This window comes from Myripristis murdjan, chromosome 13 (assembly GCF_902150065.1).
Source record: "Myripristis murdjan chromosome 13, fMyrMur1.1, whole genome shotgun sequence".
NCBI lineage: Eukaryota > Metazoa > Chordata > Actinopteri > Holocentriformes > Holocentridae > Myripristis > Myripristis murdjan.
The window spans coordinates 7,009,202-7,025,111 of NC_043992.1; the positions used below are offsets into that span (position 1 = coordinate 7,009,202).

General features: G+C 42.2%; 1 protein-coding gene across 1 annotated transcript in view; it reads right to left on the bottom strand.

Annotated features, from left to right (window-relative positions):
* Positions 1 to 15,910, bottom strand: part of LOC115370361 (alpha-2-macroglobulin-like) — a 61,564-nt gene that overhangs the window by 30,029 nt on the left and 15,625 nt on the right. Inside the window, exons 10-15 of the mRNA XM_030067354.1 lie at positions 12,994 to 13,106; positions 12,698 to 12,885; positions 8,213 to 8,411; positions 7,533 to 7,596; positions 6,579 to 6,724; positions 4,265 to 4,414 (exon numbers count right to left, since the gene is read on the bottom strand). Of these exons, the coding sequence (XP_029923214.1) occupies positions 4,265 to 4,414; positions 6,579 to 6,724; positions 7,533 to 7,596; positions 8,213 to 8,411; positions 12,698 to 12,885; positions 12,994 to 13,106 (860 nt within the window). The remainder of the gene's footprint in view (positions 1 to 4,264; positions 4,415 to 6,578; positions 6,725 to 7,532; positions 7,597 to 8,212; positions 8,412 to 12,697; positions 12,886 to 12,993; positions 13,107 to 15,910) is intronic.

Here is a 15,910-nt window from a genome sequence, read left to right on the forward strand (position 1 = left end):
GGAACCCCTCCCACCCCTCACACAGACCGTCTGACCCTTTTCCATCAGGTGGGATGTTCAAAAGGACCTCCTGCCTTTGGGATATACACTATATTACCAAAAGTATTCGCTCACCTGCCTTTACTCATACTATGAACTGAAGTGCCATCCCATTCCTAACCCATAGAGTTCAATATGATGTCGGTCCACCTTTTGCAGCTATTACAGCTTCAACTCTTCTGGGAAGACTGTCCACAAGGTTGAGGAGAGTGTTTATAGGAATTTTTGACCATTCTTCCAAAAGCGCATTGGTGAGGTCACACACTGATGTTGGTCGAGAAGGCCTGGCTCTCAGTCTCCGCTCTAATTCATCCCAAAGGTGTTCTATCGGGTTCAGGTCTGGACTCTGTGCAGGCCAGTCAAGTTCATCCACACCAGACTCTGTCATCCATGTCTTTATGGACCTTGCTTTGTGCACTGGTGCACAGTCATGTTGGAAGAGGAAGGGGCCCGCTCCAAACTGTTCCCACAAGGTTGGGAGCATGGAATTGTCCAAAATGTTTGGTATCCTGAAGCATTCAAAGTTCCTTTCACTGGAACTAAGGGGCCAAGCCCAGCTCCTGAAAAACAACCCCACACCATAATTCCTCCTCCACCAAATTTCACAGTCGGCACAATGCAGTCTGAAATGTACCGTTCTCCTGGCAACCTCCAAACCCAGACTCGTCCATCAGATTGCCAGATGGAAAAGCGTGATTCATCACTCCAGAGAACGCGTCTCCACTGCTCTAGAGGCCAGTGCGGCATGCTTTACACCATTGCATCCGACGCTTTGCATTGCACTTGGTGATGTGTGGCTTGGCTGCAGCTGCTCGGCCATGGAAACCCATTCCATGAAGCTCTCTGCGTACTGTACTTGGGCTAATCTGAAGGTCACATGAAGTTCGTAGCTCTGTAGCAATTGACTGTGCAGAAAGTCGGCGACCTCTTTGCACTATGCGCTTCAGCATCCGCTGACCCCTCTCCGTCACTTTACGTGGCCTACCACTTCGTGGCTGAGTTGCTGTTGTTCCCAAACGCTTCCATTTTGTTATAATAGAGCTGACAGTTGACTGTGGAATATTTAGGAGCGAGGAAATTTCACGACTGGATTTGTTGCACAGGTGGCATCCTATGACAGTTCCACGCTGGAATTCACTGAGCTCCTGAGAGCGGCCCATTCTTTCACAAATGTCTTATTTCACAGTCTGCATGCCTGAGTGCTTGATTTTATACACCTGTGGCCAGGCCAAGTGATTAGGACACCTGATTCTGATCATTTGAATGGGTGAGCGAATACTTTTGGTAATATAGTGTATTGTATATTGTTGTATATACTAAGGGCCCCATCTTGTGCCACCCACTACCCACTGCCACTGCCCGCTACCCATGAATTGCGGATTTAGGAAATTCCACTATCCCTAAACGGTATCTTGCGCCCACGCTACACATTATGCCGTCGTCGTTATTTGTGCATGGAGGTATATATGTGTGTGTGTGTATATATATATATATATATATATATACAGTACAGGCCAAAAGTTTGGACACACCTTCTCATTCAACGCGTTTTCTTTATTTTCATGACTATTTACATTGTAGATTCTAACTGAAGGAATCAAAACTATGAATGAACACATGTGGAGTTATGTACTTAACAAAAAAAGGTGAAATAACTGAAAACATGTTTTATATTCTAGTTTCTTCAAAATAGCCACCTTTTGCTCTGATTACTGCTTTGCACACTCTTGGCATTCTCTCGATGAGCTTCAAGAGGTAGTCACCTGAAATGGTTTTCACTTCACAGGTGTGCCTTATCAGTGTAATTAGTGGAATTTCTTGCTTTATCATGGGGTTGGGACCATCACTTGTGTTGTGCAGAAGTCAGGTTACTACACAGCCGACAGCCCTATGGACAACTGTTAAAATTCATATTATGGCAAGAACCAATCAGCTAACTAAAGAAAAACGAGTGGCCATCATTACTTTAAGAAATGAAGGTCAGTCAGGTCCGGAAAATTGCAAAAACTTTAAATGTGTCCCCAAGTGGAGTCGCAAAAACCATCAAGCGCTACAAACAAAACTGGCACACATGAGGACCAACCCAGGAAAGGAAGACCAAGAGTCACCTCTGCTTCTGAGGACAAGTTCATCCGAGTCACCAGCCTCAGAAATCGCAAGTTAACAGCAGCTCAGATCAGAGAGCAGATAAATGCCACACAGAGTTCTAGCAGCAGACCCATCTCTAGAACAACTGTTAAGAGGAGACTGCGCCAATCAGGCCTTCATGGTCAAATAGCTGCTAGGAAACCACTGCTAAGGAGAGGCAACAAGCAGAAGAGATTTGTTTGGGCCAAGAAACACAAGGAATGGACATTAGACCAGTGGAAATCTGTGCTTTGGTCTGATGAGTCCAAATTTGAGATCTTGGTTCCAACCGCCGTGTCTTTGTGAGATGTAGAAAAGGTGAACAGATGGATTCCACATGCCTGGTTCCCACTGTGAAGCATGGAGGAGGAGGTGTGATGGTGTGGGGGTGTTTTGCTGGTGACACTGTTGGGGATTTATTCAAAATTGAAGGCACACTGAACCAGCATGGCTACCACAGCATCCTGTAGCAACATCCTGCAGCAACATGCCATCCCATCCGGTTTGCGTTTAGTTGGACGATCATTTATTTTTCAACAGAACAATGACCCCAAACACACCTCCAGGCTGTGTAAGGGCTATTTGACCAAGAAGGAAAGTGATGGAGTGCTGCGGCAGATGACCTGGCCTCCACAGTCACCAGACCTGAACCCAATCCAGATGGTTTGGGGTGAGCTGGACCGCAGAGTGAAGGCAAAGGGGCCAACAAGTGCTAAACACCTCTGGGAACTCCTTCAAGACTGTTGGAAAACCATTTCAGGTGACTACCTCTTGAAGCTCATCGAGAGAATGCCAAGAGTGTGCAAAGCAGTAATCAGAGCAAAGGGTGGCTATTTGAAGAAACTAGAATATAAAACATGTTTTCAGTTATTTCACCTTTTTTGTTAAGTACATACTCCACATGTGTTCATTCATAGTTTTGATGCCTTCAGTGAGAATCTACAATGTAAATAGTCATGAAAATAAAGAAAACGCATTGAATGAGAAGGTGTGTCCAAACTTTTGGCCTGTACTGTATATATATAAAAAGCCAAAAGCCACCTTGCTTTAGCCTCAGTTGAATCCCTGAGAAAATCTACCGCCCTCTCTCCATCAAGGGTTTAGGATTTAGGATTTAGGATAACGCAGCCTGCCCTTAAAGGCAATGGCACCTGGCACACTGATTGGTTTAATTGGCGTAACGCCCAAAACACGCCTATGCATAATATAGTGGGTAGTGCAGGTGTTTTACAGATAACGGCAGGTGCGCAAGATAGCAACTTTTGCGGGGGAACGCCTCTTGCGCAATGCTAAATCCTCAAATAACGGGTTTAGGGACTTTGGCGCAAGATAGGGCCCTATATGTTGTATATTGTTACGTTGTTGTTGTATATTGCTATTTTGTCTGCACCTCGGACCACACGAAATGCAACTGCAGTCACCTGTACACTCCGTTTATAGGAAATTGACAAAAAAGTTGAGTTGAGTTGAGCTGGAGAGTACAAAAAATATAAAGTGCGACTGTTTTGTTCTCCAGAACAGTCCATGTTCTCTGTGAGGTTTAAACACACTAAATATTGGATGGCACAAAAATTGAGATTGTCCGCTGGCTGTCTCACCTCCCAGAACCTTACAGTTTCTAACAAGTGGTCTTTTTCAGACCACTTCAGCAGATGAACTCAGCTTCTTCCAACTTCCAAGACTGGAGCACTGTCTTTATGTGTCTGACATAGAGAGCATTACTGTGCATGCCTTGTATATCTCCACCTAACTCCCTACCAAACAAATATAACTCAGACTTGCCATAAATAAAGACTATTTCCCACCAGCAGCTTCCTCAAATTGCTGCATCCAGACTGCAGACCAAATGTATTAAGATTAGGAAAGCCTACTTGAAGATGACTGTCACTGCAGCTTGCATGATATGATGAGTAATGCTCTCAATATACAAGGAGAGCATTACTCATGAACATCTTCCAAGCTGACAACCTTCAAGTTACGAGTCTGATTCTGTGACCTCTAGCTGAATGATTGCAGAGGATCATGATGGCAAAACAGTGAAAGAAAAAAAATAGAGCAAATGATCTGCATGACTATTGCAGTTTATTCCTGCGGTTACCTGGTTTGCATCCAGCTTCTTCCCTGGCTCCTTGATGAGGACGCTCTGGTCGACAGCACTGATGCCACACAGAGAGTGTGGCTTGGCCGACAGTTGTAGGAAGTTTTCCTCTCCCGGGACAGCTGAGGATGGATTAAACTCCAACGACACCTGACACGCACACGCGCACAAACACACACTGACCTTAGGGCTTTTATCCCTTAGATCAGGAGTGTCAAACTGGTGCCATGGAGGGCCAAGAGGCTGCAGGTTTTCATTCTAACCAAAAACTCCAGCAGGTGATTTCACTGATCACTCCACCTCCAAGCAGAGAGGAAGGGACTAATCACCTGGAATCAGTTTGACACCCCTGCCTTAGATACTCTGCTTAGTCACCTCATGTCAGTACATCCCATTTCACTTCAATAAGCTGACATTCAGGTTCAAACAGATAACCATGTAACAATGACAGTGTAACAATGACAGCGACAGACCAGTTTCTGGTAAATACACGGAATCAAATGTTTTGATCATTTTATAGCATTCACCCCAAATTAGTGCCATATATGCTACTCTGTTTAAGAAGTGCTCGGCACTGCCCCCTTTGGCCAAAAGACAGTACTGCACTCTTTCTCTGTCTCACAGCAGTCAGTGGGCATGGTTCAGCTCTCACTCTTTAAGGTTTAGTTCAAGAGGTGATAAAAGCCTTTTGGAGGACACTATCAATAATTTTGGACTCAAATTGCCACTAGCTAACACACTGAATTTATATATGCAATATAATATTAGAAGTAAAGATTTCTGATATCTATAAATCTGACAAAGTTCATCCCAAAAAAATGGACATAATTACAAGCATTCAAGTGCCTCCAGAATTATCTTTAGTAAGGTGGAAAAGCCACTGAAACAGCATTTAGATCATCATGGGACATTTAACATCAAAATCATAATAACAAAAAATCATAATATACATGTAGATAATGGCTCTCTAAAACTTACCAAAATAAATACCAAAAACTATAACAAGTAATAATGAAATATCAATATACACTTGAGTGGAATTTGATCAAAATGTCTGTCTGAGGTTAAGGCCTCACATAGACAACCAGTGTAGTACTGATCAATTCTGCAACAGGCATAGTCAAACAAACTGCATCATGTTCATCATATCAGAGATGACTGGCACTGACTGACCAGTATGGGTGTCGTGATATACGACACAAATCATCCAACCACGATATACCATTGAGTAACAGTTGGTTCAGTTTTTTCTCTTTTGTGTTCTCTGGTTCATTTATTCTCCTTCCCTCGCCTCACACAACTTTCCCCCCTCCTCCCTCGCGCAGTAAACAAAAGTGTTGCGAGCTCTTTTTTTTTTCTTGTAGCAGACGTGGAACTCATGGGATGCATTCAAATTCAGCAAACACAGCGAAGGTTCGCAACGTTTGCAAACACAGAAGTAAACAGTATGTTTGCAGTTTGCTACTACTGTACTTGAACGCACCCCCTAACGACTGACGTCACACTCGCCTCAAGACAGGAACAGACTAGTCAACAAACATCCTCGTGCTTCATGCGGTGTGAGAGTGAGACAACATGTCCGAGTTGGAGACTACAGTTAACGTTACAGATAAAGATGAACAGCGACTTAATCCACCAGAGAAAAAGGTCATATCACCCATCTGGGATTTTTTTCAGTTTGCGCAAGAAATACGTTTTAGACAGTGTTCCAGTCTGCAGAGAGTGTAGGGCTACGGTGTCGGCCAAAGACGGCAATACAACCAACCTACTCACTCATCTTCGCAATCATCACCCCAAACACTTTGCCACGGTAGAACGAGTAAGTTGTTGGCAGGCATAGCCTAACTAAACATGTCAAGAGTGCAATGTGTGAGGTAGCTAGCTACTTATATAGCTGCTAAATTTAATTTATTGAGTTCTTTATTCATGTTTGTTGAAATGTGTTTGTTAATTCAATTACAGACAGACACCCTCAACTTTTGTTGATTGATTTTTTGTTAAGACACACCCACTGAACCTCATTAATGGAACTGTTGATTCCAAAACTGCTAAGAAATGTTTGAATAAATTAAGTTTAAGATATATTTTATGTTGTTGCATTTATTTAATAGTATCATGATAATATCGTTATCGTGATATTTTTTGCCATGTATTGTGGAAAATTGATATCGTGACAGCACTACTGACCAGTATGCTTTTTTTTTTTTTTAAAGAAAATCCCAATTTCAGCCTGATATATTAGCAAAGTGAGAGTCAGTCTAAGCCGAAATGTGACATCCAGACCTCTGTCGACACCTCTTCTGCTGACACTGACCTTGTTATTGAAGCATTTCTCGGTTGAGAAGTCAGCGCTGTGGGCAATCACAGTCTCACTGGGAAGAACAGCATATGCAACAACCTGGACCAGTGGTGCCATGTCTGGAGACACTTCGACCTCAAAGGAGACCTCACCAGAAGTCACTGCAAATCAAACCAACTGGTGTCATCAAACCTGATCTAATATTCACTAGTTCTAGAGCTCTACCCTCGATCTTCTTGTTCTCCATAGCTACTGTACAGACTAATCTATGATTCCATTTCTAAAGTCTTTGAAAACGCTGATCTTGTGCTTGCCACTGATTCTAGTGGCATTCCTTGAGTTCTGCTTTTGACACAGTTGCTCATAACCTTGTAATTAGAGAATCAGTCCTGGACTGGGTGCACGCCTACCTCACTGACATATATTTTTCTGTTGAAGTGAGAATCTTCTTCCCCTCTTCCCCCCTGTCCTCTGGAGTCCCCCAGGGGTCATATTATTGGTAAGCACAATATCCCATTTCACTGCCATGTGGATAATGCCTAGCTTCATGTCTCCCTTAAACTAGGTGAGATGAACAATGAGTGTTAGCTATGTCTTGTCTCACTGATATTAAATGTTGGTTATCCCAGAAATTTCGCCACATTCAGAAAGCAAAATCTGAGATCTTTGTAACTGGTCCCACAATCCCCCACAATCTGGGTATGATTTTTTTTTATTGTGGTCTTCTGAATTGTTCTTAGTTGGTCCCTTACCTGAGACCACTTTGCCTCAGGTGACCCTACCAGGAACTAAACGCTCTAAACAGCAAAGTTCCCAGGATCACACAAAGCCCTCCACTATAATAAGGTGGCAATTCCAGGAGGGGCTCATCAGTCCAAACATGACTGAGGTGTTTGTATAAGGCAGATTAGGACTTTATGGAAAGAGGCTCATTAGTAACTCATCATCCAAGCAACTGTCTTTACCTACCTGGACCATCTTGCACTTCAACTTTCACGTGTCCTTGCTTGACAATGACACCTCTAGATAAGATCTGGAGAGGCAAATTGTTAGAGAATGAAACAAAATATGAGTCAAAGCTTTACCAATCTGTCACAAATGTCATGGATTCATGTTTTCTATGTTTTTGGATTTTAGGTTGGACTAATGTTTTTCTGTTTTTCTGTGTTTCCTTTGCCCAATTCCCATCAGTGATTTCACCTGTGTCTTGTTTGCCCCTCCCAGTTCCTCACCTGCCCTGTGTCTGTTGATTATCCCAGTGTTTCCCTTGGCCCCTCCTCTGTGTTCTCCTGTCTTGTGCTCCAGCTCCTTCCCCAGGTGTGTCTTGTTTGCTCATTAGTTCTTGTGTATTTAAGTCCTGTTTTGAGTGCTGTTCCTTATCTGTTCATTGGTTTGTCTGAAAACTCCTAAAATCACTAAACCATAAAAAATCAGTGTGTGGAGTATCAATATGTCGTTTCTGACCTGAAATACCCTCATAAATAAATTATTCCTTCAGTGATGTTAAAAATTTAAAAGTATGAATCTGTAAGCCATTTAAGACTTTTTCTAATAAACGCCTGGTGCTACAACTTTGGCTGTTGTTAGTGTCATGCAATCAGCCAACACAGGAGTCAAACACACCAAACACATACATCAGACACACTCACCAAATAAATCACATCCACAGAGCCTGGCGTCTCTCTAGCTATAGTGTACTTGATAGAGATTGGCTCTTTTTTGTCACAAGGAAGTGGTCTCTCGTCGTTTCTCTTCACCTCCAGGGAGCTGACTGATGTAGAGGCCTGGACCAATGACAGGGTGTGTGTCCCTGACTTATAGTATGGAGTCCTATATCCACGGTAGTCCCTAGCCAGTTTGGCACCAACCTGGAAGAAGAAAAGAATAAAAGAATAAAAGAAAACAGGGATCTTTTTTAACAGCACTGATAAGGTTCTCTTGCCCTGCAAGCACATCGAGAAGACAAAAATATAAATGTTATGGCCACAAGAAGCTTATTTGGGCATGAGAATTCTATCCTGTGTTTTGATTAATTTCCGTGCATGATAGACGGCACAGTGGAAAGAAATGAAATCTCATTTATATACGATTTATTGCAGGAGCAAAACCAAGTAAATATGGAATACATAAAGAAAGGCTCGGAATCAGAACTGGGTATGGGATTAGCAGAGGACATCTGGGAGGAAAGCCTGAAGAATGTCAACACTTGCTCTCTGAATGCTAGGCACAGTTTGATCCAGTTTAAAACCCTGCATAGCTTACACTACTTGAGGGTCAAGTTACATAAATCTTCCCAGAAATGTCACCCAAGATGCAGACTTACGTCACAGCCAGGGCGTAAAATTAACACCCGCCAAGCACCAATGGCGGGTAAAAAAATAGTTTGGCGTGTAAAACAAAAACACACACCAGCCAGTGGCCGATGGAAAATTTTGAATTGCATGTGAGTTTTTCCGGGCTATTTTGACCCTCGCGGCGCGCTGTAGTTGTGTTGTGATTTGGTATGCCGGGGGCCGGGAACGGCATGACGTCAGCCCTTTGTTTGAAGATGCATTTCTCTGGATCCAATAGAAGCGCAGCTTTCATTCTCAACCACACTAACAATAGGCCTACTAGCAAACCAGAAGTAGGGCGGGGGTGGGACTTGGGTGTTGACAGTCAGGCACTCCATTTGCCGTCAAAAGTGAGCCTTTTTTTTTTCCAAACTTAATTTACATTGCTGAAATTCACATAATCTCTCAACAGGAAACATATTTGCATTCTTATCTCGCATCAAGACATCTCAAATATAAATAAAATCTACAGGGCTTGTACAAAATATATAAATAAAAGAAATAATACAAAATATAAAAAAAAAAATATATATATATATATATATATAAACAAGGCACATTTTCTCAGTGAGACTCTTCGCTATCATACACATTATATCGCATTGCAATTTCCATCACCTTATTGATTTTTTCATATGAATGTGTTAGTAATCTTAAGGAAGCAAAGTATTTGTTTAACTCACTTTTAAACCAGACTACTGAAGGTTCTTTATTTTTCCATTTACATGTGTGGATATGATATTTGCCCAAAATTATAATAATATTAACCAAATCTGATGTATTTGAAGAAACATTATCTTCAAATAAAAGAATTTGTTGTTTGTTATATGGTATGATGTTTTCTATTTCATTACCTAACCATTCCAATAAATTTTTCCAGAATTGTGTTACTACTGGACAAGAAAAAAAAAGACTCCCTAAACCCGCTATTTGCGGATTTAGGATTTAGGAAGAGGCGTTCCCCCGTAAAAGTTGCTATCTTGTGCACCTCCCGCTATCCGCAAAACACCTGCGCTACCCGCTATATTATGCATAGGCGTGTTTTGGGCGTTACGCCAGTTAAACCAATCAGTGTACCAGGTGCCATTGCCTTTAAGGGCAGGATGCGCTATCCTAAATCCTAAATCCTAAAACCGCGATGGAGACAGGGAGGTAGATTTTCTCAGGGCTTCTACTGAGGCTAAAGCAAGTTGGCTTTATATATATATATATATACATATTATATATTATATTATAGGCGAGTTAATTCGGGAGGTGGAGCCACATGTGTCCAAGTGGACGTGTCACAAGGTTGTACTGATTGAGTAAAATCCCCGGGCCACACCACAGACACACAAGAGGCAGAGGTGGAACTATGTGTAAACTAATTTATTGACGAGGTAGATTGTGCAAATAAAATATTAAAAATAAAAATATAGCACAGCTGCTGGCTTATGATAAAACAATAAAACGTGCTGGCGTAAGTGTCCAGTTAAAACAGTCTTTCCTCTAAACAGTCTATATGAGTAATATACTCAGTCCATTCCGGCGGCGTCCCGGTATCAGTCCGACCGTGTGCGTGGCAAGGCTCCGTCGGGGCGTGCATTGAAGCCGCCTGGGCGCGCTCTCGTAACAGCCCAAACTTTAGGGATAGCGGATAGCGGGTGGTCAGGACCACCCGCTAAAGTGTGTGCGCAAGATAGCAACTTTAGGGATAGCGCATGAAACACGCCCACGGACACACCTCCAGGCGCAAATGACGGAGTCGGCATAACGGATAGCGGGTAGCGGGTGGCGCAAGATACCGTTTAGGGATAGCGGAAGCTCCTAAATCCGCAATTTGCGGGTAGCGGGTAGTGGCAGCGGATAGCGGGTGGCACAAGATAGGGCCCTTTGTGTCTGATGCCTATCTTCTGTCTTGTGGTGTTCCACAGGGCTCAGTTTTGGGGTGCTTACTGTTCTTCATATATTTAATGCTCTTGGGATATATAAATAGCTTTAATACTGCTTACCATTCATATGCAGATGACTTTCAATTCTATTTCACATTCAAACCGAGTGAGACTTATAGGTTATCCATTCTCCTTGACTGTCTCGATGTCATTAAGGACTGGATGTCAGAAAACTCTTAACAGCGCAATGCTGATAAGTAGGGATGAGCCAGATACTTGGCTGAACGAGTATCTGGTACGGATATAGCACTTTGTGCCGAGTACGACTATAATCTGAGTAATATGAGTCAATATCCGTGCTCGTGATAGAATGAAAATCTTCATTAGGTAGCTGACTGTGTCCACCGTTGTGTGATAGGCCAGTCACACACAGCGTCCCTCCCCTACACAACACAGTACAGCGGTGCGCGCTCACACACACACACACATTGACAACCTCTGCTGTCACTCAGCTCACGTCGCGTCTCTCTTCAGTAGCAGTCTGTGTTTTTCAGCTCGCATCTTCCCTCAGTCTGTAATCCCTGATAGTAGAGTTTCTGCTAAACTGGGTTGGTAACAGTTATGGTTAAGGCTTAGGGGTTGGGGCTGCATGCGTCTGCGTCACGTCTCTCACTGTTGACACAGCGCTTTTTTTTTTTTTTTTTTTTTTTTACTGTCTGCTCCCTCTTACCGGCTGGTTTCTGATATAAAGTAAGTTGGAAAACTTTGCTCATACCGGACGTGGTGCAGAGTCACAGTCTTAACACACACACACCACTCACACACATACATTAGCTCAACAACAACCAAAGTATATTATTATTTTGATTTTATTTTGGCTGCATGCACTGAGAGTCCTGACACTTTCTCACTGTAGTTCATAAAAAATAAATATAGTAGTAGTATAAATATTACAAATTAAGCTATATATCTATATATCTATATAATATATCTATATCTATCAATATATATATATATACACACTCTCTCTGTAGTACCCTCATAATTGCCTACTGCAGTGTTTGTAATTCATTGATGCACTTAAGAATATTCATGTTCTGTGTTTGTAAAAAGCTTGTTCTGTTAATAGTTTGTTTACTATTGTGATCAAAAACATTGATCTGAAGCTTCTGAGGCTGTTCTGTAAATAGTTTTCCAATAAACAATAAATATAGCAACTTCTGATCAACCCGTATCAATTTCAGGCTTAAAATAACCTACCGGTTAAGCCCCACCATTTCTGGTCAAACTCAGCCAATTTCCGGGCTAAGCCCCACCAACTTCCGTTTTCGGCCCCGCCCACTCCGAGTACGGATACGGATACAGATAATGTAGATGGTTAAACAGATACAGATACAGATAGTGGTGTACTCGCTCATCCCTACTGATAAGACAAAGGTTTTGATTGTTGCTCCAGATAAGTTTGCCCCCATGATCATACAGAATACTGAGTCTCTTCCTTCTGTGTAATTTTGACCCGTCCATATCGTTTGATACCCATGTTAAGCAGCTGATGAGATCCATTTCTTTCATTGAAGAAACATGAGTAACTAAGACAGCAGTTGTTGCTCCTGTATAGAAATGCTCATACATGCGCTCCACAGCAGGGGTGTCAAACTGGTGCATGGAGGGCCAAGAGGCTGCAGGTTTTCATTCCAACCAAAAACTCCACCAGGTGATTTCACTGATTACCTCACCTTAAAGCAGAGAGTAGGAACTAATCAGTGAAATCACCTGGTGGAGTTTCAGCTGTTCTCAGTCAAGATTGCCGACAGCTGAAGACCTCCAACAAGGCCATCCTCTATTATGGTAGAAAATATGGCCCATTGCAGAATAATTAGAAACCACTTTGGATCAATGATGTGACTACTAATGCTGAGCAAACAGATGCAGTTTTGATGTTTTACTTACTCGTAGTGTGATGTCCCCTCTGAAGTCAGATGTATTCAGTGAGAAAGAGGCAACACCATTTCTGTCAGTCGTGAGGTTTTGTAAGTGACGTTCTGACCACCTGTTACCCTCAAACAGGTAGACTGAATAGTCAGGAATGGGGGTTTCATTGAAGTAAACCGCTTTAACCTAATGGAAACATGAAGATGTATTAGCAATGTAAATGGTTCATTACTGGCATTTGGACCAAGTTCAAAGAATTGCACTGAAGACATAAAGACCATATTTTGCACTCACTTTTCCTTCCACAACTGATCCTTGTTCATATCGCTTGGGGGTGTCAATAAAGGATAGTTTTCCAACGATATAAGAAAGTTCTATTCTTAGCCGTTTATGTGCATATGTAATACCTGCAAGAAAAGCAATCATGTTACAACACTGCAAATATCAAATCTTTAAATAAGACATTGTCTATTAGTGAGGCGGCATAGCTCAACTAGTGCTGGGTCGGTATGACAAAATGTATATCACGGTATTTTTCAAAATTATATCAGTTTCACAGTATATGACGGTATTTTCATTTTCATGCACGACTGGGTGTTAACCACATTTTCTAATGATTAGAGAAGATTTACTGCAGTAAATTAACTTAGAATGACCTATTTACTGTCATGAGAAATGAATACTGGACATTAATATCCAGACAACTGGACATTAATGTCCAAGTTGTCCATTCTAGTATTAATACAGGTTTACATGGCAACACAAAATGATGCAAAGAGGTGGCACTCGTGAGTTCTAATAAAGTGAAGGAATCAGAATGCATGACAGTTGCAGTCAAAATACAGAACCTTTTATTATGCAAATTTAAGGCCACTTGCATTATATGCAGACTGATTGACTGATTTAACAATATTTTAAATATTATTATTATATATTTTAAAAATGTGAATTACTTATCAAATAGACCTAACAATTCAGCTACCATGAATGAGCAGTAGTATGCATGTGATAACATAGATTGAAAAATAAGCCGAAGTGATACCTCTTCTCTGAATAGACAAGCTAAGCCAGTGTGCTGCTGTTAGCCAGTGAAAATAGAGCCGAGTGGCAACTCTTCGCTTTGTTACACAATCTATGTCAGTGCGCTGCAGTAGCCTGGAAAGTTTCTTTGCTTTTGCCAGACGGTTTTTTTGAAGCCGAAGAACTTCAGAACAGCCGACACAGCTCCTCTTTTTGGTAAAGTTCTTCAGCTTCATTTTCGAGTCCCCACTGTTTAGTGAGTGCAACTGCAAAAACAGTTCCCCTCCAACGATGTCCCACGGCGCTATGTTCCGCGTGCTGTTCCCAACGTTACACACACACTCACACACCGGTATTGGGGTATCTGTAACATTCATATCATAAAAAAAATAACGCCGGTATTCGGTATGAACCGGTATACCGCCCAGCACTAAGCTCAACTATCGTTCATTTTGTGATAAAAGCACCCTTTTGGTACACTCATTGCTGAATATATTGTGACTGAGTCTGGATATTTGGCCACTGCAAATTTTTATTCTGATGACTGTGGCAACCATTTTCAAAACTGGCTGCCAGTGGTTATTTGGCATGGCATTAGAGACATTTTAAAGTGGGAAAAAGCTTCATTACAATATACAGAACAGAACATAAACTTTAATAGGCTCTCACATTCCCTTCACAGTCTACGAATCTTGTATTTTAAAAATTCTACAAGGGCAAAATCCTGTCCTGAGGTGTGTTGACAGTGATGGAGTGATAAAATGAAGAAATAAAAAAGAACCACATGGGTAAAGGAGACATTTAAGTTCTAAAAAAAGCATAATGAAAGTAAATTAAGTTTCTTGCTTTCAGGAGCACGCAATGCGTTATTAGGAGGTCATGCTCATTTCACGGATTTCTGTGAGAGCAGGTTAACCCCACGCCTCCCTCCCCAGATTTCCACGGTGACAGTGAGGACAATACTTCCGAGTGGAAGCTCAGTGTTGCCAACTTGGCGACTTTCTCGCTAAATCTGGCGACTTTCCAACTCCCCAAAGCGACTAGCGACAAATCTAGCGACTTTTCCTGGTGTTACTGGAGACTTCTGGTATTTTGGAAACTGACATAAAAGCACGTATCGTTCCTCTGCAGTTCCTGTTCTCAGCGAGCAGTAGGTGCTGCTGCGAGTCCCTCCCCCGCCCCAAAGTCCTCACAGGTGGTCACAGCCTCGAGCCGCGCGCAGCAGTTGCAGGCAGCTGCAGTCAGGAGAGGAGCAGAGAGGAGACCCACCACTCCGCGGCCAGGCAGCAGATGAATCGCGCATGTGCAAAGCCGCCGTTGGTCCCGCCCTTCCCGTAAATTTGTAGTTCTAAAACATATTTAGGATGTTTTTTACTCACTTTTTGTCTCTCCTACGATGTTATTCCTCTCCTGCAGCGTCCATGACAATCACGTGCAAATTGCCAATTATGCAAATTAGGCGATGACATCATTTGGCGACTTCTAGCGACTTTTAGGACAGCCAATAGCTACTTTCCTTACTGAGGAGTTGGCAACACTGCGGAACCTACATCAGCGATAGTGGTAGCAGCGTCCATAGCAACAGCCATAGCAACGATAGAAACCTGAAAGAATCTTCGTAATAACTAACAAAGTAAACATCATATACATTAACTGAATGAAGATTTTGGAAATAAAATGCACATTTCCCGCTAGAAATGTTATCAAAACGCATTTGAATGCATAAGCTATCTTAAAATATTGCATTTTCCACTGAGAATAAAAGGAATGTCCGCCATTTTTCTTAAGGCTCTCGCTTCGGGGCTCGCGCATGCGCAGGTGGTGTGCAGGGGCCCCCAGAGGACAGCCAATAGAAACCCGTTTCCATTCGATGGGGATTTTGGAGTAATTCCTGTAATCTGGGTAAACTGGGTTGCAAAAATTGCACAATTCCGCCCCATTGAATGAGGGGATTTTTGAGTAATTTCTTCCCATTGGGTGTTTTCTTACACCCCTACTATCTATCAAAATGTAATTTTGTTGAAATGTCTACATTCTACAATACATAATTTTTCAGTCTTACTCTCCCACACTCAGCTTTGCTACAGCTTTGCTACATACTTGCTACATTCCAAGCTAGCTACATGTTCCAAGCTAACTACCTAGCTTAACCTAGTTTTGCAAGCTTGAAAATTTACCTCTCCACTGTTCC